Source organism: Hydra vulgaris, chromosome 07 (genome assembly GCF_038396675.1).
Source record: "Hydra vulgaris chromosome 07, alternate assembly HydraT2T_AEP".
Lineage (NCBI taxonomy): Eukaryota > Metazoa > Cnidaria > Hydrozoa > Anthoathecata > Hydridae > Hydra > Hydra vulgaris.
This window is the reverse complement of record NC_088926.1, coordinates 33,992,485-34,017,508: the sequence shown is the minus strand read 5'-3', so window position 1 is coordinate 34,017,508 and position 25,024 is coordinate 33,992,485. Positions and strand designations below refer to the sequence as shown.

General features: G+C 27.4%; 1 protein-coding gene across 1 annotated transcript; it reads right to left on the bottom strand.

Moving 5' to 3' along the window:
- Positions 1-525: 525 nt before the first annotated feature.
- Positions 526-22,581, bottom strand: LOC100209262 (hydroxysteroid dehydrogenase-like protein 2). Its single transcript, XM_065801672.1, has 9 exons — positions 22,464-22,581; positions 21,922-22,085; positions 10,403-10,571; positions 10,288-10,332; positions 1,962-2,065; positions 1,696-1,797; positions 1,329-1,532; positions 949-1,182; positions 526-812 (listed from the first exon to the last, which is right to left on the bottom strand). The coding sequence occupies exons 1-9, from the start codon at positions 22,478-22,480 to the stop codon at positions 610-612; spliced, it is 1,242 nt and encodes a 413-aa protein (XP_065657744.1). The 5' UTR covers positions 22,481-22,581; the 3' UTR covers positions 526-609.
- Between the last annotated feature and the right edge of the window lie 2,443 nt (positions 22,582-25,024).

Here is a 25,024-nt window from a genome sequence, read left to right as displayed (position 1 = left end):
AATATTTTTTAACTGGGTATCTGCAAGAGGTTTAATTTCGTGACACCTAGAAATTGCTACTATATTTATTTTTTGGAAATCTTACAATTTGCCAATTTAGAACATTAAGACTATAGATCCTAATATCAATGAAATATTCCATGAAAATCTCTTTGGACTGATTATGCATTCCAAACAGAGCCTAAACCAAACTGTCTTAAAATTCCTGATCAAAATTTCCAAGAAACTTTTAACTTAAAAAGATCAAAGGATCTTTTTAAGTAAGAAGTACTTTACTAAAATCTTAGTATAAATGCACTTTGTTAGCAACATAATTTCGACTTTTCAGGAACCTGTTTACTCTGATTTGTATTTAAAAAAAAAAAGAAAAAAGAAATACACAACATAGAGAAATGAGTTTTGTTAATTTCAAAATGTTTAATCAATTTACTTTTTAGAATTTAAAATATCTTTCTAGAATTTCTTATGCCAAACATTATTTAACGTGCACTACGCGATATAAATATAAAGTAAACAAAAAAAATGTACTTAAAACAACTTGTTTAATTTTGAAAATAACTAAATTAACACTTTTAAAAAATAGATAAACAAAAAAAAAATTAATTTTATTTATAACTTAGATTTATTCAAAGATTTCATAAGTTTTTCTAGTTTTAATGCTTCAGCCATATTTCCTTTAATTTTAAGTGAACCGTTCATAAATGCTTGCATTGAGTTAAGTTCACCGCTAACCATTTTTGAAAAATCTTCGCTAGAAATAACCAAAGTACAGGTTGCTTCGACTGCATTTGACGGATTTTCAACAATCGAACCTTTTAATTAAATTTAAATTAATAATAATCAAATTTAAATTAATAATAATCAAAAATTTAAATATTTTTAAAGATTTGAAAAGTGTTGATAACAATTTTTTTTATTTATCTACTAATACAAATTACATAAACTAACCAGAGCCATTTTTTAAATCTACAATCCATGTACCAGGTTCTTTACCACTAAGCTCAAATTTAAAAATAGCTTGTACATCTTGTATTATAGTTGGGTTAATGAGAGTCTGCATTTTATCAAACAAAGATTTGGTGCTCAAAGATGAGCTACTACTTGGTGCTTTCTTTTTTGTGCCCATTCCCATAAAAAAACTCTCGGCTCCATCAACAAAATAATCGAGCGTAAGTTTACTTCCTGCACAATAAAATTAAATAAAATATTTATTAAAATAATTTTCTTTAAAAAATCTAGTAAAATTTTACTTATATAAATGATGAGTGATTTGCATAACTGATAAACGAACTTTAAAAGAAAATAAAAAAATAATAAATAAAAAACACCTGGTACATAAGAATAATTTTCCAACTCTTTGTCACTTATACCAACCTCTTTTAACACGTCATCATCAATAGCAAAATTTCCAGTGTATGATCCTGAATGTTTTGTCAAAATGACGTAAGCTGCATCAGCCATTATATCAGGTTTACGACTTGTTTTCATAAGTTTATCTCCTCCCAACATATTAACAGCAGCTGTAGCAACAGCTGCAATAAGACATAAAGTCATATTGTTTATAATTTTACTTGCTTACAATTAGGGCAGCTTTATTATTAATCATAGCATTACTTGTTACTAAGTGCTGTTGTTACTAAGTCCTTTGTACTAAGTACTTGTTACTAAATGATTTTGTTTGTAAATGTCACTTACTTGTTCTAGGCCATAGTGCATTAACAGCAATACCATCCTTTTTAAATTCTTCAGACATTCCTAACACACACATTGACATACCATATTTAGCAATTGTGTAGGCTGAAAAAGAAAAAAAATTACCTCAGCATATATAATTTAGAATTCAATGCATAACACTGTTCTATGAATCTGATAAAAAATTAGATAATGAAGTATATAAAAAAAAAGCCTGCTAAATAACTCCTGCACCAGAAAGGTTATTTATTTAAAAAAGCCCACTATACCTGAATGGTTTTTAAACCAGATAGATTTCATACTTAAAGGTGGGCTGATATTAAGGATGTGGGGATTCTTGCTTTTCTTTAAATATGGCAAACATGCTTGAGAGCTAAACAATAAAAATATAAACACAATCGATATTTAAAAATATGATAAATTCATATAACACATACAAACATGGATTATTAAAAAAATGTATTCTCTTTTAATAAAGAATTCTAAAAACTAACCACATTTAATATTTATTTTTTTTTAATTTTAATTTATTTAATATTTGATAAAAAAAAGACTACTATTTGATAAGGGATTGTCCATAAATTACGTAACGCAAACTTTCACAATAAACAAAACAAAAAAGATCAAAAGTTTTCCCTCGCAGAGCCATAATTTAAATAAAAATAGCCCATTAAGTTGAATGAAAATCGCCGTGTAAAAGAGCTTTATATCTTCTACTTCAGTTATTAAAATATATTTTGCGTTGGGTAATTTATGAGCGATCCTTAAAGCAAATATAAAATTTGGAACAAATTAAAAAGAAAAAAATGAAAGAATTCTTTATTTTTATCTATTGAGAAAACATCCACTCAGAAAATATTTTAATTTTTTTCTCAACGCAATTGTTTTTTTATATGATTATCTAATAACTAGGAAGACGTCCTTATATTTGTCTTTATTTTAGCTTTTAAGATTTCTTGATTTTTTTATAAACTTATTTTTTGTATGAATAATGACGGAAAAAGTTCAAAAATAAATATATTGCAAAAACATATATTTGAATTTCTATTTAACAAAAACTTTTTGGAAATTCAGGAAATACTAAACAAAATAAAAAATTCCAACACTTTATGTCAGAGTGTTAGACAGTCCAATGGCACTGCATATACCACAGAATTCCCAAAATTTGTTGAAAATTCCTAAAATTCAACAACCTTTTGTGCAATATATTATGTGACTCATACCACTGTTAGTGTTTGTGACTCATTGTTAAAAAATCAAATAAAGAAGTTTTTAATAAAAATATTTTTTACTATTCAAATCTTTTTTAAGCTTATTACAACCAAATGTTCTATTGTTTTTGTTTTAGTTATATTATTCAAAAACTTTGGCATATAAAATTCGACGAATGGTCACACACGAGCAGTGAACACCTGAGGGAAGAAATAAAGTACATTAGAGTAAAGGAGAACTATTTATTAAACAAAGCATATTTTGACAGATGTCATGACAAAAATAAAGATTAATAGAGGAATATTTAAAAGTAAATAAGATAGACAATGCACCTAAACAGTACTAACAACAACAACAAAAAATAAATTGCTATATAAATACTAATATGAGCAAAGATATACAAAAAATGTCACCAAACAAAAAATAAATAATACAAAAAATTGATCACAAAAATAAAAAGTATGCATATAACAATGAAAGGCCTCAGAATGGAAAAAACATTGTTAATGTGTAAACATAATTTGTGTAGTGATTAAGTAATAAAACTACATGTAACTAAATTGTTTTTATTGGGCATAATTAGAAGCTATCATTTAAAAAACCAAGTTTTTTAATTTTTCTATCTTTTAAACTGGAGTGGTTAACTTTTAATTAATATTTTCTTTCTAAACATATCTTTTTAAGAATATACTCTTCACCCAATAGAAATGAGTTTTTTAACATTAAATTACTTAAATAAAGTTTCTTAAAAGAATTATTAAATATATACTAAATTAAGCACAAAAATTTTATATAAAAACTACAATTTTACTATTCTAATTATTCAATAGTTTTTAACATTTTTTAAAATAAAAACTTTATTTTGCTTAAAATATCTGAGAACAATCTTTTTTCCATCAATCATAAACTTGAAATTGTAAAAACTTTCAATTCATTTCATCAACTGTCAACTACAAACATATATACATATATATTAGGGTCACATAAAAAAAAAAATGAACAAAGAAACCGGTAGGTAAAAAAAGTTTTTCAAAAAAAATTTGAAAAACTTTTTTTTTACCTATCGGGGAACTGGTTATTTTAGGAAGACCTCAGATTGTAAAAAATCACTAATTTAAAAAAGTCATATCTCAGTGAGTTTAGTTCGATTTTGATGTTCTTTGTGTCTAACAAAGAATAAAATAAGATAACACGATTGGCGTTGAAAAATTGAGATTATACCAGGGCTGATGACGCCAGAGGATCAGGGGGTCACTGCCCCCTGCCCTCACTTTTTCTATAAAGTCCCCTCACTTTTTCTATAAAAGATTTTTTTTTCCAACAAAGGTTTTGAAATTTTTAGATATGGAGGACCTTTTTTAGAAGTTGATGATTGTGCTCCCCACAACTCCTACAACTTTGAGAACTGTGTCGTCTGCCCTGTATATTTAGAAATGCAAAGTTCGGAAAAGTTGTAAGTTAATTTTAAATATTTATTTCTACATTTATTACATTGTACAGAAATATTGTTTGTATTTACTTGTATTCACCAGTTATCTCTACATTTATTGCAGAAGTGTACATTATTTTCTACGTTTATTACATTAGTACAAAAGTGTAGTTTGCGCACAATGTAAATAATACACACTTCTGTACTATCGTACTATTCTGTATGTACTCTGGAAAGAATACAATACATCACATTCTGAAATAATTTTTGTATTTAAACATATGTTTTCGTTTATTCATATTAGCAATCAATAAAACTGGGAATAAATTACTTCCATAAGTGCATTTATGTACCTCTCATGTACCTCATGTACCTCATGCATTTATGTACCTCTCATGTACCTCATGTACCTCATGCATTTATGTACCTCTCATGTACCTCATGTACCTCATGCATTTATGTATCTCTCATGTACCTCATGTACCTCATGCATTTATGTATCTCTCATGTACCTCATGTACCTCATGCATTTATGTACCTCTCGTGTACCTCATGTACCTCATGCATTTATGTACCTCTCATGTACCTCATGTACCTCATGCATTTATGTACCTCTCGTGTACCTCATGTACCTCATGCATTTATGTACCTCTCATGTACCTCATGTACCTCATGCATTTATGTATCTCTTACAAGAATATGCAGTACAAAAGTACTTTACTTCCAATTTGGTTGATTTCCAGTTTTGTTAATTGCTAGTATTTAATATTAATAGGAAGAATGAGTGCTCCTATTTGGATAAAAGAGTCAAAATTTTCACTGTATTTGGGTGGAAGTAATGATCTTAATCCTTCAGAAGTGCCTACTATTAGAGATATCCTGAGAAAGGGTCTTTTAATACAAGAAAGTTTACTCATTGAAAAAGATATTGACAAGTATGTAATGAAAAGTTAAATTTAAAGATTGCAGAAATATTGTTTGTATTTACTTGTATTCACTTTGTTTTATTTTTAAGGAGGCTTATGTCTGTAAGAGAACTTAGTGTACGATCAGCAGACTTGGATCTTCAACAGTGGACAAGATTGAATGCTCTTTTCAAGTTTCCTGTTGTAATAAACAAGATATCTTTGGTACAAAAAATAGAATTAGCCCAGAATAAGTTTAGTCATATTTCTAGAGGAAAAGCAGCCCAAAAAATTGTTTCTACCTGGGAAATCAAATTAGATCAATTGCTTGACATTGCATCTTGTAAATGTGAAATCACTTTATGTAATGAAAAGTGCTTAAAATTAAATAGTTCTCTAGATTTTGCACATATTCAGTGTACTTGTCAGAGGGAAAAAAGTTTCCAAAAAGTGAACTTATTTGGTTAAAAGCTGAAAGAGAAAAACTGGTTCACTATCAAAATATCAAATGACTTGCAAAGATACTAAGGAAACAGCTAGACAGGTTTCTTTAGAAAGGAGGAAGCTGAAAAGAAAGTCAAGCCTATAAAAACAAATTAGAAAAAAAGAAGAGGAAGAAACTTCAAAAAATAAAGATTATGTTGAGTCTTTCATATGTGATGATAATTCAAATAGAATAGAAATGGAAGATGAACCTGCTTTAACAGATAAATGGAAACTAAATATTTTATGTCCATTAGTAATACTGCTGAAGCTTCTTTGAGATTTCACCAGCTGCAACATCAGCAGTAGTTTCACCTTTTCTTCAAGACCTTATTCTTGGTAACTTTTTAACACCTGAAATGTCCTATTTGGCTGTAGATCCTAAGAAAGTTGTTAGAGCGAGGAAAGCAGTAATGACTAAAGCAAAGACATCTGAAAAGAAGTTTCAATTACAACCTATCAAAGGTATATTTACTGATAGCAGAAAAAATTTTACTAGAGTTTTAAAGCACAACATGTAACAAAACAATGTCATCAAAGGGTTGTGAAAGAAGAACACATTACTGTTACTTCTGAACCTGATGGTCACTATATTACACAATTTACACCCATGAAGGCAATACCTCCTAAGAAGCCTGCTAAACAAGCAATTATTGGACTATTTAACTGGATGGTTACTCGAGGAGTACATAAATCTCTAGAAGTAATAGGAGGAGATTCAACAAATGCTGTAACTGGTTCAGGGAAAAATGGAGGTTTGTTGACAAATCTTAAACAACTGTTAGGTATAAAGTGTTTCTGTTCTATTTGTATGCTACATTGCAATGAGTTTACTTTGAGGCACATTATTGTCACTCTGGATGGACCCACCAATTCAAATGTTGGTTTCACTGGACCAATTGGAAAAGCTCTTTTAAAAGTAAACAGTATGGAAAAACTTGATACATTTGAACCTATTGCACAGTTGGAACCATTAATCCAGATCCCTGAAAAAATTTAGTTTAATGTCAACAGTTTAACGTCAACAGATTCAGCTCTCTGCTATAAACTGATTACATGTTTGACTACAGGCAAGATGGACCCAAATCCTATAATGGCTAAGTGTGGCAATCTTTCCCATAGCAGATGGCTTACTACTGGAGAAGCTATTATTTTTCTCCATATGAGTAACCATGGCTTTACTGATGATGTGCTAAGAAGATGTCACTTAAATTTAAAATGGGTAGTTCAAGTGTATTTTCACATGTGGTATAAAATCAAAGTGAAACACAGTATTATTGAGGCCACGGGACACATAGTAACACTGTTAAGACTGCTAAGAAAACAGGAGAATGAGATAAAAGAAACTGTTACTCCCTACATAAAAAATGGAGCTTATTTTGCTCATTCTGAATCTTTAATTCTTTCCCTTATAGCAAGCTCAGATAAAGAACCTAGGAGGTATGCCATTAAAACCATCAAAAAGATATGGAAAAGTTCGGAGTATGGAGACAGTCGATTCAGGATAAGGAAGGTCCAACTCAATCTGGGAGCTATATCCAAACAAGAACTGATCAACCGGTACAAAAAAGATAAATCAGAACCTGTATTTACATGCCAAATACCTATAAAAGATCTTGACAATATCTTAGAGATTGAAGCACCCTACTTTCCCCTACACACACAATCTTGCGAGAGAGTGGTAAAAGAGGTGACAGATATATCTGCATCTGTTTGTGGATTTGAGAGAAGAGATGGATTTTTCAGGGCTAGGTTGGCTCATAGACTATTAATGCCTAAGCTGTACTCTAAAAAAGATCTAAAAAACATTTTTTTAAAAGACACTTGAACTTGATTATTTATACAGTAAATATATGTTTTAACATGAATATGTCACTATGCCAAGCAAATAGTTAATATTAATGTCATTTGTTTTTTTCTTTTTCATATCTGACATCTTAAAAATAAACAAATTCCCTGGTAGGTAGAGAATTTTTTTTTCTTTCTAATTTTTTTATTATTACTTAATATTACTTGAAATTTTTAAAAAATAAAAAAAATGTCTGGTAACCCTTCGGGCTTCCAGCACGTCGGCCCTAGTTTAATCTTGGTTTATTGATGCCAATCATTTCCCTAGTTTTTTCCATGTGTTATACACAAATAAAATGAAAATTTCACAGATGTTCACTGAGATATAATTTTTTTAATTCCAAAACTTTATGTTCTGATATACAGATAATTTATGATTTTACGATGACAAAAAAAAAACAGTTCCCTGGTAGGTAAATACTTTTTTTGAATTTTTATTTATTATATATATTGGCACTATAATGTTGATGCTAGAAGTTTCTTTGCTCATTTTTTTTTAAATGACCCTAATATATATATACACACACACACACACACACACACACACACACACACACACACACACACACACACACACACACATATATATATATTGATATTTAAGGCTGTTTTGCATTATAATAATAAAACAAAACTCATAATCCTAAAAGAGAGCTCATTATTAAAAAGATATTTCAAATAGAGCGATATACATACATACATACATACATATATTATATATATATATATATATATATATATATATATATATATATATATATATATATATATATATATATATATATATATATAGATCTATAGTTTGTTGTCTTTGGGAAGAGCGGAAGGAAAAAAGTGATTCTTACGCCAACACATACGTCATTTTTAATTACTTTTGACTTTCGTCCAACATTTGCGTGTTGGACGAAAGTAAAAACCATTAATTTAATTACAAATAAATCGTTTTTAAAAAAAACCACAAAAACGCAAATTTAATTGACCAGAATGTTTTAAAACATTCTGAATGTTTTTAACAATATTAACAATGTTTTTATTTTTATTTTTCTCACTGTAAATCATGCGCGGAGTGTTGCTACATGGACTATCTTATAGCCTGACTCGCTAGACAGTGCTGCTGCATCGACTGACAAATAGCCTGACTCGCAAGGGAGTGCTGCTGTATCGACTGACAAATAGCCTGACTCGCAACGGAGTGCTGCTACATCCACTATCTTTTAGCCTGACCTGCAAGGGAGTGCTGCTACATCGACTAAGGGTTTGGTTTGGGCAGGCAGTCTATCAATTAATGAAAAAAAAAATTCCGGTCTTGCATTTTAATTTTTACTTTTTGTCAACAAAATATGGAAAAAACTTTCAGACAACATATAAGAGTATATATATATATATATATATATATATATATATATATATATATATATATATATATATATATATATATACACGCACACAAACACACAGCTCTGTTAATTAGGGTCAGCATTCCGCAATGCTGACCTAACTGTCGAGCTAAAAGTGTTTGAGACTGGCAAAAAATTGCCAACTTCATTTTTATGTTATATGGTTAGGCCTTTTTGTCAAAAAGTTTTGCCTACCTACCTCTAACAGTTTAAGGTTAGCAATTTATTGTCGACCTCATTTTTCCTAATCATAAGTGCTGTATAAATACCAGGCCTTGTTAAGAAGCGTTACGCAGCTCGCATTTTGCTTGCGAAAAGGCGATTTGCCTACGCGTTCAGCAGTTTTGCGCTATGCAAAAACTTTTAGAATATTTAAATTATCTTTTGATTATCGTTAACGTGACGTTTATTCAGAAGAAATAAAGTCGTAAGTAAAAGCATTTAACCGCAATTGTTAACTAATAGATTTTTTTGTTAAAGAAACAGTTTGTTTCATAATTTTTTTTGTCGTTAAAAATTAGTTAAATAAAATAAAGTGTTTTAAGTTTTATCTTAAGGAATTAAATATATAAATTCCTTTTAAATATAAAAATTATTTTTAGTCATAATAGTTTAAAAAATGCACGATTTATTTTGATGTAAATATTTTATTAATAAGATATTTTGTTTATTGTTAATTCAATAACGTAAAGTTTTAATGACGTTCATTTAATTTATGAAAATAAATTATGATCACGAATATGTTATCGGTAACTGATAAATAACAAAAAACTCTATTGTTTAAAAACATTATTGAAAAGAGTTCACAAATTAAATAAGAAAAAATTTATTAACAGTTAATAAAATAACCAAAAACCAAATGTAAAATCATAAGAAAATAAACATTTTACGTTTCATTAAAAAATTATTTTTTTCAAAATAAAATTTAGTTCATATTTGAAAAAAATAATAAAAATGATTTTTTTAATAAGAACTTAGATTTTATTTGTAACTTTTGTTATAGTGAAAAAAAAAAAAACTGTATAATTTTTAACGCGTTAATAAAATAACTTTAATTACAACGCGGTACTTGAAAAGACGCTAATGACGCAATATAACTTCTAACGATGCAAAATATATTTGCTGAGTTGAGTTACTTGCGTTACGCGTTTTCGCTACGCAGCGAAATCTCGTAACAAGGCCTGAAATACATATATATATAGATACATACATACATACATATATATATATATATATATATATATATATATATATATATATATATATATAACTTATATTGGAATCAGTTATTATATGATAGCAGCTAATCATGTTTTCTTACCAAAGATATGTCCCACGAGCATTTATAGAATTCATCAAGTCATATCTAAAACAAAAAAAAGGTTATACCTTATGTTTCACACATATATTTCCAACAAATTACAATAAAAAGTTACTTCTTCATTGAAGTTTCTAATGTTCCAGTAAGACTTATTGCTGATGCATTATTGACTAAAATATCAATTCCCCCAAACTCCTTGACAGTTTTTGCAACCGAATCTAGCACAGCATTTTCATCTCGAATATCAACAACACAAGGTAAACATTTTCCACCAGCAGCAACAACTAATAAATAACATAATTAAAAAAACATAATATTGGGTAACCAATCAATTTTTTAGTCAAAACTCAGGTGTCTTAAAATCATCTACATCATATGCTAAACTTGTTTCTCAGTACATTAACCTTATTTTTAAAGATTCATGTTTTGAAATTATAGGACTTAAGAGTATATTTTCCAGAAGTTTTTGCAATCCAAAATGCATTAGAAGTTTTCAGGAGTAGTGGCCACCTTTATTAACCAACTAAGGTTCTGGTTAATAAAGGTACTAAATTAGGCTTTATTTAAACCCCTTCTTCTGGTATGTATGTATGTATGTATGTATGTATGTATGTATGTATGTATGTATGTATGTATGTATGTATGTATGTATGTATGTATGTATGTATGTATGTATGTATGTATGTATGTATGTATGTATGTATATATATACGTATATATATACACATATATACATACATACATATATATATATATATATATATATATATATATATATATATATATATATATATATATATATATATATATATATATATATATATATATATATATATATATATATATATGTGCTCAAATGAAGCGAAATTATATAAAAATTTCAAAAATAATATAGATTTCAAATACAGAATTGTTATTTTTGGTTTTATTACATGAAAAATTACATTTTTGAACAAAACAAAAAAATGCATTTTTTATGTATTTTTATGACAATTTTGATAAATAAGTCCAAATTAAATATTATTTTTGAAATTTTTATATAATTTTGCTTCATTTGAGTACCAGGTTGACATACTTTTAAAAAACATTTTTTTTGAAAATATTAGGGACCCATTAAATATTCGAGGGTCTTGAGGGACCCCTTAAAATTTTTTATTCAAAAAAATTTTAAATCTAGTGTTTTTGAATTAGATAAAACATATTAAGGGGGTCTCTGCATATATTTTTCAAAAATGTTGTTTTTTGAGACACCCTAATGTATATATATATATATATATATATATATATATATATATATATATATATATATATATATATATATATATATATATATATATATATATATATATATATATATATATATATATATATATATATATATATATGGGTATTTCCATTTCTGTGCGTGATTTTTTATTTTTATTTGTTTTAGCAATTAAAAGCTGAGTCTTAAAGCAATATGCAAATTATTATGATTTTCTAAAAAAACTTTCATAACAAAAATATTTTTATCATATTTTAGGCTACCTGAAAAAAATAAATATATATATATTTTGATCATTTTATTTTTTTTTGCGAAATAATCGCAACTGTTTGAAAATAAACAACAATTTTCAAAACGCTATACTTTAGCTTGAAATAATTGATAACTGCTATTTCCCATTGAAAATATACTAAATATGAGTCGTCGAAGTATAATATTTCACTTAAAATACTCTCAGGCAATTTATTTTCTTAAAAATATCTACATGAAATTAAACAATTCGCAACTTCCATGCGTGACTTCCGTGCATGATCATTCATAAACTGCATTTAAACAATTGCTGTGACTCTATGATACATAGTGCAATCCTGTAACTTTCTGGAAAGCTTTATTAATGTTTAAAACATCATTTAAAAAAATATATATAACGCTGAAATTTATATTTTTTGAGGAATTAAAGTTTATTTATCTAGTAACTAAAATTTGAATTTTTCTGTTCTGTGCATGATTCCATTTCAAACTTAATTTATTTTTTGTTAACGTTACTAATGTATAACATTTTTTGTTTACAAAATATTTATATAGGTTAGAATTAAATGAGAATTAAATGAGAGCAAAAAAGGTCGCCAGTTTTATTATTATAAAAATAATAGACAAAACATATACGAGTGTCCGTGCGTGATTTTTTGGAAATGTCCATATATATATATATATAAATATATATATATATATATATATATATATATATATATATATATATATATATATATATATATATATATATATGGGCATTTCCATTTGGAGCAAATATGCTAAAACTTGGTCAAAATTTTTTTTAGGTCAATCGGGTGACTTTTAAGTCCCCCTCAAGACTAAAGTTGTTAAGAAAATGTACTACAAAGTACATTTTCTTAACAACTATAAAAAATAGGGTGTGTTCAGGGTGTTTGAGGGGGATTTAAATGAAAAAATTATTTCCATTTTTTTTTTTTTTTGTTATTTGTTATCTATATTTTTATTTTAAAAGGGTATGTCATCATGTTTTTTTACGTAATCTTGGTTAAAATGATATTTACGAAAGGAAAAAATGAAAATTTTATGTTACGCAAGAGGTTATGAAAATCGGCAATGATAAAACAATTCTTATAAAATAATGCAGAAGAAAATGTGCTGAAGACCCTGCACTGTATTTTTAAGTCACTACATTATTTACATTATTTTATTTTTGTAAATAACTTTCGTGTTTACTTGATTGTTATTAATCGAATTTCAATATAAAGTAAAATTGTATTGAAGTTTTTAACTAATTACAAACCATAAAATCTATTTAGATTGAATACAAAAATGGAAAAAGAAATTGTAAAAGATATTGGGAAGAGGAAGTTTCTCAGGTCAAGCAAAAGCAAACTTTTTATCATAAATGAGGCTAAACCAGCTATTACATGTACATATCTAATTTAAAAAAATTGTTTTGTATTTTAAACTTTATGTTAAAAATTAAAATATTGATTTTTTTTTCTTAAGGTCTTCAACTCCCTACTGGAATGGATATTCTTCAACACATTGCCTACAGAAGATCACTAATTCTTCCTAATGTTAAGAAGTCAACAATTTTATCATGCCCTTCTAACAAGATTCAGGGTAACAAGAGATGTGAAGTAGTTGATTGTGAATGCATTTTAGGTTTAATTTAAAGACCATGGCTTAAAGCGGGATTTCAAGTAATGTCAGATAAAAATATTATCAAGAACCTAATGAAGATGGACAAGAAGTATTCAGACTTGAGTAGAAATAAATACAGAGGAACAGCTAGAGACAAGGTTAATCCAGGGGAGTTCATTTCATTTTTAAAAAGGCTATTTTGGATTGGTTCTACAGATTTAAAGAACCAAATTAGGAAGGATAAAAAGCGCTCAGATAAAGATAAGCACGATGATTTAACTTTTTTGGAAGACCAGGAAGGACCGAGACTTTTTAGTTTGGGATCAGAAAATAGAAAATTTAGCAAAAAGGTTTTATGTTGTTTTTAGTGGGTTAATTTGACCTTTTTTATTAAAATTTGCTAATTTAACATACATTATTTGTTAACACACATACACTATGTTAAAACAAATTTTAGGCTTCTGAAGGTGTTAGGAAGAGGACAAGGCTAGAAGACAAATCTCCTAAGATTGACGCTACCTCAGAATTAGACTTGAGTTTAACTGGCACTAGCGCTGATTCTGATTCAGAATTTGAACCCGAAGTTTGGCATCATAGATGAGCAGATGATTTTAACATTACTGCCAAAGTACCTAAGAATATTTTTGATGGAAATGTATCCATCATAGCTACAGCAAATGATATGTCCCCCAATGTCTTACAAAAAGTAACTGGAGCAATTCTTCAAGATTGTGGGGTTGATATGGCAAAATGCAAAGCCAGTGCTTCAACATCATTAAGAAAGATGAAAAAAACTGCCAAGGATACTGCAGAAATTGCTAAATTAGATATAAAGAAGGCCTTGGAAAAAACCATTATCCCTGTATAATTCATTTTGACGGAAAGACTTTGTTTAAAATGAAACAGGGAAAGACTGAAGAATGAAAGATTAGCTGTGCTTGTTAATATTGGGTGGTGGGGTGTCACATGGGTGGTCGGAGTGATTAGAAAGATTAGCTGTGATCGTTAATATTGCGTGGTGGGGGTGTCGCATAGGGTGGGGGGGGTGTCACATATTGGGTGGTGGGGGTGTGCTCGTTAATATTGGGTGGTGGGGGGGTCGCATCTTCTTGGAGAACCTGCCTTTGCAGTCTTCTTCAGGTGAAGATATGTATATAGGAATCATGAAAATACTATAAGAATATGACCTCATTTCAAAAGTATGCGGAGTATGCTTTGATACAACTTTAAGTAATACTGGTTCTAAGAAAAGATCACTTATTAGGATTGCAAGAGAGGTAGACAAATACCTTTTTCTACTAACATGTAGGCATCATATCATTGAGCTTAGAATGGTTCATTTCTGTGAAGCAGTGATAAAAGAGAATGGTGTAGGGCCTGAAAATCCCTTATTCGTAAAGTTCAAACATATTTTTGAGAACCCTAAATTCAAATACAACAAAAATAACCTGACCTCTTTTGATTGGAAAACCGTGGAAGGAACAGTTTTGAAGGAAGCTGCAAGGAAAACTTTAGATTACTGTAAGACCTATATTACTAAAAAACGCAATAGGAGGAATGACTGAAGAGAGTTGGCTGAACTAACAATGCAGTATTTATCCCCTTCTGCACATTTCAAATTGAAAAAAACTGGAGCTGTTCATCATGCTAGGCTTTTAGGCAAGAGTTTAAACTACCTTAAACTTCAGCTTTTGTGCAAACAACTGACATTTGTGCTAGAAAATGATAATCTACGCAAAGATTTGAAACTCAACTGCAAGTTCATAGTATGTTTTTACACAAGGTGGTACCTTCAAGCACATAAAATGATTCAATCTCCTGCGTCTAATCTTGATCCAATCTTTCAGATGAATGAGTATAAGAAAGTTTGCTCCAATCTGGAGGCAGTATACGCTGTGTTAACATCTCTTTATAAGCATATATGGTATCTAGATTCAATAATTATTCCCTTGGCTCTTTTGGATAAACATATTTCTATGGATAAAAAAACAGCCATTGCAGATGCTTTGCTTTCCTTCCAAATGCCGGATCCAGATTTTTTTAAAGCTAGAAGCAAAGATCGAATAGACAAGATTAATATCATAAATAATATGAAGGTACCAACCCTCTCTCTTTTGGTTAATGAGTTTTCATGTTTAATTTTTTCAATGATGGGGTTGGATAATCAGAGAGTGAGAGACTGGTCACTTTCACCCCAATATTGGCACATCCAGTCCTCATGTAAGAATTTTGAAAACTTTGCCAAAATGTTAATTGTTGTCAATGATCATTCTGAACGAGCTATCGGAATGATGCAGCAGTTTGTGCAAAGATACGAAAATGAAGATGACAAGTAGAACAGACTTTTAACTGTCGACAAAGTAAGGTCAACTTTCAAGATTTTTGGTCTTTTGAAGAGTGACATCAGAAAGCCTGATGTCACTCTCTAAACTAAAGAAAAGGAAATTGTAAACTTAAGAAATTGTTGTTCATTTTAAAATACTTACTTCAATTAATGCATAATTTTTGTCTTGATAGTATTTGTAAAGATTTTTATTAAATGGTAAATTACTTGTTTAGTTCAAAATAGTTTGTTTTTTTGGTTGATTTAAGCAGGAATTTTTCCGGCTGTCCATCTGAATGAACTTTAAGTATGAAAATACATAGTTTGCTGATTTCATAACCACTTGCGTAACTTAAACTTTTCATTTTTTGATTTCTTAAATATCGTTTTAACCAAGAATATGTAAAAAAAATGATGACATACCCTTTTAAAATAAAAATATAAACAACAAAATTAAAAAAAAAAAATTGAAATGATTTTTTCATTTAAATCCCCCTCAAACACCCTGAACACACCCTATTTTTCCTTTTTTGAAGAACAATTTCTTAACAACTTGAGTCTTGAGGTGGACTTAAAAGTCACCCAATTGACTTAAAAAAAATTTTGACTAAGTTTTAGTATATTTGCTCCAACCTTAGCTGGGTATGTAGTTCATTTTCAAAAATTCCCTCAAAACGATATATATATATATATATATATATATATATATATATATATATATATATATATATATATATATATATATATATATATATATATATATATCATTATATATATATAATTATATATATATCATTATATATATATATATATATATATATATATATATATATATATATATATATATATATATATATATATATATATATATATATATATATATCATTATATATATATAATTATATATATATCATTATATATATATATATATATATATATATATATATATATATATATATATATATATATATATATATATATATATATATATATATATATATATATATATGTATAATTAGTAAAAAACACTTATCTAACTTTTATCTTCGACTTGAAGTTTCACCATTGCTGGATCATCAGGAAGAGTATATATATATATATATATATATATATATATATATATATATATATATATATATATATATATATATATATATATATATATATATATATATATATATAAAGTATACATATTGTCTACTTTTTAAAGTTATAAAAATAAATTTTATTATTTAATTAATTTAAAGAATTTTTAAATACTTTGGTATCCTTGCTTTACAGGTCATGGTAAAAATATTCTATAATTATTCTTTTTATAGTCGCTTTATTTCAATAAAGCAAATAAAAATCTTGGTTTTGAGTTAATGATTAATGTTTAATACTTTATAACTTCTTTATTGTAAACTTCTATCAAAAAATGGGGCGGGCTAATTAACATTTTTTCCATAATAAGCTTCTTTTTAAGTTTTAATTAAATTTCTATTCAGACCATCTGCAGTTTATTTGAACCCCTTGCTCTGTTAATCAATTTTGAAAAAAATTAAGTTTAAATGTAAAGTCTTTTACATTCAAGGAGGAGAAATTAGCTTTCTTTATATAAGACCTTGTAACATTTAGTTTTATATCAATGATTATTCTAATAATTGGTATCTGTACCAGTGTTGGCCATTTTTTTTTATCCGCATCAGTAACAGCCGAAAATGTGCAATTGGTACAACAATATATATATATATATATATATATATATATATATATATATATATATATATATATATATATATATATATATATATATATATATATATAACTCTTATATGTTGTCAGAAAGTTTTTTCTGTATTTTGTTGACAAAAAGTAAAAATTAAAATGCAAGACCGGAATTTTTTTTTTTATTAATTGATAGACTGCCTGCCCCAACCAAACCCTCAGTCGATGTAGCAGCACTCCCTTGTGAGTAAGGCTAAAAAATAGTAGATGTAGCAGCACTCCGTTGCGAGTCAGACTATTTGTCAGTCGATGTAGCAGCACTTTGTTGCCAGTCAGGCTATAAGGTAGTCGATGTAGCAACACTCCACGCATGATTTACAGTAAAAAAAAAAAATAATAAAAACATTTTATTAAAAAAAGTAAAAATAAAAACATTGTTTATATTGCTAAAAACATTCAGAATGTTTTAGAAACATTCTGGTCAATTAAATGCGTTTTTGCGGTTTTTTTAAAAAACGATTAATTTATAATTAAATTAATGGTTTAACTTTCTGACAACACGCAAATGTTGGACGAAAGTCAAAAGTAATTAAAAGTGACATATTTGTTGGCATAAGAATCATTTTTTTCCTTCCGTACTTCCCAAATGCAACAATCTATAGAACTATATATATATATATATATATATATATATATATATATATATATATATATATATATATATATATATATATATATATATATATATATATATATATATATATATATATATATATATATATATATATATATATATATATATATATATATATATATATATATATATATATATATATATATATATATATATATATATATATATACAGTACTGTAAATAAGTTTTAGACCACTTACATTTGTTCAAAAAATCCCAGAGAACTTTTTTCTAATATTTAAGTTTATAGTTCTAAATTATAAACTTATTAAAACACATGTGTTTCACACAAAATATGGAACAATTAAAAACTTTTTAATGTCAAACTTCATAAAAAACTCTTAATATTTACTATGTCCTCCTTTTACTTCAATCCCAGCCAATATTTGCCGGGGAATAGATTCATACAAGTTAGTTATAAAATCCTGGGGTATATTGTGCCATTCTCTTTGAAGTACTTCAAAACATTCAGCATTTCGGGGAGCTTGTTCGACCTTTCTGTCCAGGTAATCCCAAATACGCTCAATTATATTCAAAACTGGACTTTGGGGAGGCCAGGTAATCAATTCCAGTAATCCTTCCTTTGCCATTTCATTTGAATATTTTTTTGCCACTCGGGAACAATGTTTTAGGTCATTGTCCTGCTGCAGAATAAAATTATGACTGAATAAAATTATGACTGCAGAATAAAATTATGCAGAATAAAATTATTAGCCTCATTGCAGATGATACAGCATGGTGCCTTGGGATATCCACATAACGTTCTCCGGTGAGTCGCCCCCCCCCCCCTATTTTGATTAAATCACCTACTCCAGATGAAGATAAACAGGCCCAAACTTGTAAAGAGCCAGCTCTGTGTTTAATAGTAGGGATTAAACACTTGGGCTAATAGGCTTCTTCAATTCTTCTTCAAACATATTGGCGTCCTTTCATTCCAAAAATTTCGAATTTGGGCTCATCGGTGTACAGAACCTGAATAAAAGATGAGCTGACATTTTTCCCAGTTGCTGTGTTAATGTCTTTTGCCAGCTCGGTTGATGCTTCATTTGTATTTCCTAAAGATAGGGTTTTTAAATATTTATTGTCATCTTTTGTTAGCTTAGGAGATCTACCACTTTTCTTTCTATCTTTAAGGGAGCCAATTTTTCTAAACTTTTTAATGATTTCTGTAACAGCATTTTTCAAATATCCTGTTTTGGATGTAGTTGTTATGACACATCGTTTTAATAAATAAACAAACAAATCCCTCATGTTTCCTCATCAATTTTGTTTATTTATTCAAAATAATATATTTTTTCAACTTTTCTTTTATAGTATTAAACTTAAGTACGCTTTAAAAAAATTACATAGGAAAAAAATTGTAAATACGTCTAATTATACAAGTGGTCTAAAACTTATTCACAGTACTGTAGGTATATATATATATATATATATATATATATATATATATATATATATATATATATATATATATATATATATATACATAGGGCTTGTGATGAAGAAATCGCCAAGCATGTTGTATCGCGCTCGTAAAATTAGAATATGTTTTTATCGAGCGTGATTATGTGCGCTCGAAATAACGTCGGCGAGCGCGATCATGAAAATTGCTGAAGGCGATGCTCATAAAAAGCTTTTTATTTTTTTATATCTTTTTTTATTTGTTACATAATTCTTTCGTCAAAAAATGTTTGAATTAGTATCAAACTCATGAAACTACTTCAACGAAGTAGATTTTTATACTTCCAAACTTCTTGTATATTGTCAGATCGCGATTTTATTTTTAACTATTAATGTTAAAAAAAAATAATATCAAACAAAAACGCAACTTCTTATTGATTTAGTATTGAAGTATAATTTAGTGACTTAGTTTTGATTCGTTGTTTTGATATATGTATTTTAAAATGTTACGCTGTAAACTTAATTAACGGTTAATGGTTTTTATATTTCTTGATATTTTTTATTCAAATTAATTATTTAATTTTTTTCTAAAATTTCTTTTTTAGATTACGTTTTTTTTATCTTAAAAAAATAACACAAGAATAATAATAAATTAGAATAATAACTTTTCATTTAATAAATGTTGACGTCATTACTTTGTTTCCTTTTCGAATACGATTGCGAACATTCTAAACAACAGGATCGTTTTAAATTTTAGTTAAGAGTTAAAATAAATAATACTTAATAAAAAAACCTATACTATAAACTAAAACTAATTTTAAAAATTACTCTATTATTATTTATTTTTATTATAAACGATGTGTGGAATATTACAAACAATAAATCAAATAAATCTTACTTTATATTTTCACAAGATTAAAAAAACTCCATAGTTTCAATTTTCTTATAATGGTTTTCTAATTTTCTATTCTTATTTTATTTGCGGATTTTTGTATTCACACTGTGTTTCCACGTGCACATTCCATAATTGAAATTAGTGACTATTAACGACTTCAAACTGCTCATTCATTACGTTAGTGCAAAAGAGAACGACGTAGTGCTTTTTATATTTTATAATAGTGCTTTGGTATTAGAATATCTTTAATAAAAAATCTTTTTTAAATATTTTATGAAAATAAAAAAATAATCCCGAACTATTGGACGAGCGTTATTTTATACGCTCGTTATAAGCTGAACGAGCGTTGTTTATCGCGCCTAGAACGTTTGAAAATACCGTTTACGGGCGCGTTTTACGAGCGGAGCGCGATCGCGCTCGCTTCATCACAAGCCGTGTATACATATATATATATACATATATATATATATATATATATATATATATATAGTTTTATAAATTGTTGCATTTGGGAGTACGGAAGGAAAAATGATTCTTATGCCAAAAAATACGTCACTTTTAATTACTTTTGACTTTCGTCCAACACTTGTATGTTGTCAGTAAGTTAAAACTATTAATTTAATTACAAATTAATCATTTTTTTTAAAAACTGCAAAAACGCAAATTTAATTGGCTAGAATGTTTTTAAAAACATTAAAACATTGTTTTTAATAATATAAACAATGTTTTTATCTTTATTTTTTTCAATAAAATATTTTTATTTTAATTTTTTTTACTGTAAATCATGCACAGAGTGTTGCTACATCAACTATCTTATAGCCTGACTTGCAACAAAGTGCTGCTACATCAACTGAGAAATAGCCTGACTTGCAACGAGTGTTGCTTCATCAACCATCTTATAGCCTGACTCGCAAGGGAGTGCTGCTACATCAACTGAGTGTATGGTTGGGCAGGCAGTCTATCAATTATTAAAAAAAAAAATCCTGTCTGTAATTTTAATTTTTACTTTTTGTCAACAAAATACGGAAAAACTTTCTGACAATTAGTTAGGGATTATATATATATATATATATATATATATATATATATATATATATATATATATATATATATATATATATATATATATAATATCTGGAATTATTTTTGGTCTTCAGCTTTATTATTATAAAATAATAATTACTAGATGTCCGAAAAATATATGTGCAATAATCTTGAAATAAAAGATTTAAAAATCATATTTAAATTAAAATCTTATTTTAGTAAGGGGAAAATATCGAAGATTTATTTATTTAGTAAATTAAATATTTAAAATTAGACATGAATTAATTGATAATAAAAATAATGATAAATAAATATGTTATAAGATTTTTTTTAGTTATATTTTAAAATAATTATACGCTTCTTTTTAAGTATGTAATTTAATGTAATTCAAAATTGTTGCCACTATAAAGACTTAATCAGCTTACTTTCTTCTGCAGCAGTATATATTGTTCCTGGAAGTTGAGGGTTTGCAACAGCAGTTTTTGCAGCAATGACAATATTTGCACCATCTTTTGCAAGTTTTAAAGCAATAGCTTTACCAATACCTCTACTGGCTCCAGTTATGTATGCAGTTTTACCAGCAAGTTTACTAAAAAAAATAATAAATATTTAAAAATAAAATAAAAACAACAAATTAATTTTATAGTAAGGATTTATTTTATTTTTTTTAAATGAAATAATGAATAATTTTTGGTCTTGTTTTTCAAAAAAAATGTGTAAATTAGGAATGCATATAACAATTATAATCATTAAGACTTAAATAACTAATTGATGAATTATTTATATAAAATTAAAATATAAATCTAGCTATCAGAGCTATTTTAAATTAAAATCTTAAAATTTTTTTAAAAAGATGTAGATGTGCCATCAATTAAGTTTCCTTCCACTGAGTTCACAACAATCTTACTTAAACAAAGAATATAATTTTAAAAATTATTTTAAAAACATACAAAATGTAAATACAAACCCAGTATTTAATGACATTGTATATGGTCACAATTGTAGGCTTTGTGAGAAGTTTGCTTTTATATGAAAATTGAATTTAAGTTAAAATCTAATAAGTACTGAAAAAATACCAAATAAAACATTTACTTAATTCATATATATAAAACTGTTTTAATACTATTGTGTTTACTAGCTATATACAACTTTTATTCTTATATATTGAGTTTTCTCTAATTATTGTATGTAATACTATTACATACAATAATTAGAGAAAACTCATTACTAATAGCCATATATATATATTAATACAAATATAGACAATGATCGGAAAAAACTCAAAATGCCGTTTAAGGTTAACAGCTGTATGCAGCTATAACTTATATTTATATTAATTATAGTATAAGGCTAACTTGTATACAGTTACTTAAGTTATATAATAAAACATTATGGAGTTAGTTAAGTTATATAATAAAACATGTTTTCTTAAAACATTTAGGGACATTACTCATGGCTCAGATATATTATTATATCTTGTCAGTTTACACCTGTTTGTGACTGTTACTTAGCTATGCATATATATTGTATAGTGAAATAAAAGATTGATGACAGTTAAAGCGGCGCAAAATATATAACTTTTCTCAAAAAATTTATTTGATACCCGAGGGATTAAAAAAGCAGTGAAACCTATCGCAAAAAAATTCTCGACAATAACGGCATCAAAAATTTAAAGTATTTATATTGCAACTTTCCAAGTCTTATGCTCTTCTATACTTGATCATTTGATTTGGAATAAGGAACTTTTTTTTTTTGTTTTTGTTTTGTATAAAAAGTTTCTAGATATTTCTAAAAAATTAACGATTGTATTCCACTTTGAAACTCATGTCGTTGGCCCTGCACCACTGAGCATAAATCAAAGCAGTTAAATTACTCGGTAGAAAAAAAAATTGAATTTGGTACAACTAGTTGTACTTTTTTATGAGGTATACTTTTCGAGGACCTTTTTTGGAGGTATTTTACGAAGATTAAAAGCCAACATGTTTAACACAGAAATCAGTAAATCGTCTGCAATTCAGCTTTTATAACATCAAAAATATGGATCGGGATTAATTTAGAACTTGAAAATTAATTAAAAACAATTAAAATCAATTGAAAAACAATAAAATTGTTTGAATTCATGATCCTAACTTTCTTTCTGGGTTCGAGTTGTCTTATCTGTCAACGATCTCAGTCTCCTTCTCCAATCAGAAAGGTTCTTCGTTGGGTTTAGGACCGAAATCGATTGAATTTGGGCTAGCTAGGTTTGGGTACAAAAATGATTTTATTAATAAGAAGACAAGAAAAAATAAAACAATTCACGACGAGTCGAAGAAGACAGCTTACTTCAACGAAGATGAATTACAGGATTTTGAGGTGAACGTATTTAATGTAGCTCTTGACAAGCTACTCCATCAGATAGAAAGCAGAATGGATATAGCTCAAAAAACAACGGACATGTTTTCGCTCATATGGTGGTCTCCATCTCCTTTTAGAGATGAAGAAATACTTGATCAGAAAGAAAAATGCAAAGCGCTGGCAAATTCCTAGAAAAAAGATTTAAAAGAAGAGGAGTTGATTATAGAAATCTTCCATCTAGATATTCTAAAGCAATTAAGTACTTTCAGAATAATAGAATCACTTTCTTCGATTAAGTTACTTAACGGAACCTATTTGATAGGTCGTCAGTCAATATCACAAAGCTAAAAATGGCGAAAAATTTTACAACATCGCAACTTAAGGAAATTTTAGATACTCATGAGAATACAATTATGAAAATCTTCAACGAAAAAATTGAAAGATTAGAAAACAATATTGAGAAGTTAAAGGATGACAATAAAATTCTAAAATCTGAAGTTAACGACTTGAAAAAAACAGTTGAATTTGTCAGTGAAAAATACAATAAGATTATCATTGAACAAGCGGGAATTAAAGCAGGTCGTTTTAAAACTGACAACAGTTTAGAAGTAAGTTTAACTGATAAAATGAAGGACAAATTGGCTGAGATTGAGGACAAAAGTAGGAGGACTAATTTAAGAATTAATGGTTTAGTTGAATCCGTCGATGAAAGTTGGAACGAATGTGAAAAAAAAGTTCACGAGTTTATTAAATCAAAACTTGATCTTCAAGGGAATTTTGTTATCGAATGTGCTCACCGTGTTGGTAAAACTGATAAAATTGATAAGAACAAAAAAAACCGAACAATTGTTGTTAAATTGTTAAACTTTAAAGACAAATCTACAGTGCTTGATAAATATATTAAAACAAAACTTTGGGATCAGCGAATCTACGTTAACGAAGACTTCAGCGAAAGAACGATTGAAATAAGTAAAAAATTGTTTGCAGAAGCCAAAGACTTACGATTAAAAGGTAAGTATGCCAAGGTTTCTTATAACAAATTAATTACGCGAGACATGCGAAAAGAAATTTTTTGATTTTACGGATTTTTTACCAGCAAAAATGGATTCAATTCAGAACAAAAATTTAGAATCAAATTTTTTAAAATTTTTTCAAACAAATGATTTCTTTCTAGATGATGAATCAGATCCT

Coding starts and splice junctions, on each gene's coding strand:
- LOC100209262 (XM_065801672.1), bottom strand. Junction 10,333..10,402: donor TTAGAAACTTCAATGAAGAA/GTAACTTTTTAT, acceptor TTTTTGTTTTAG/ATATGACTTGATGAATTCTA. Junction 1,533..1,695: donor TGCACTATGGCCTAGAACAA/GTAAGTGACATT, acceptor GTCTTATTGCAG/CTGTTGCTACAGCTGCTGTT.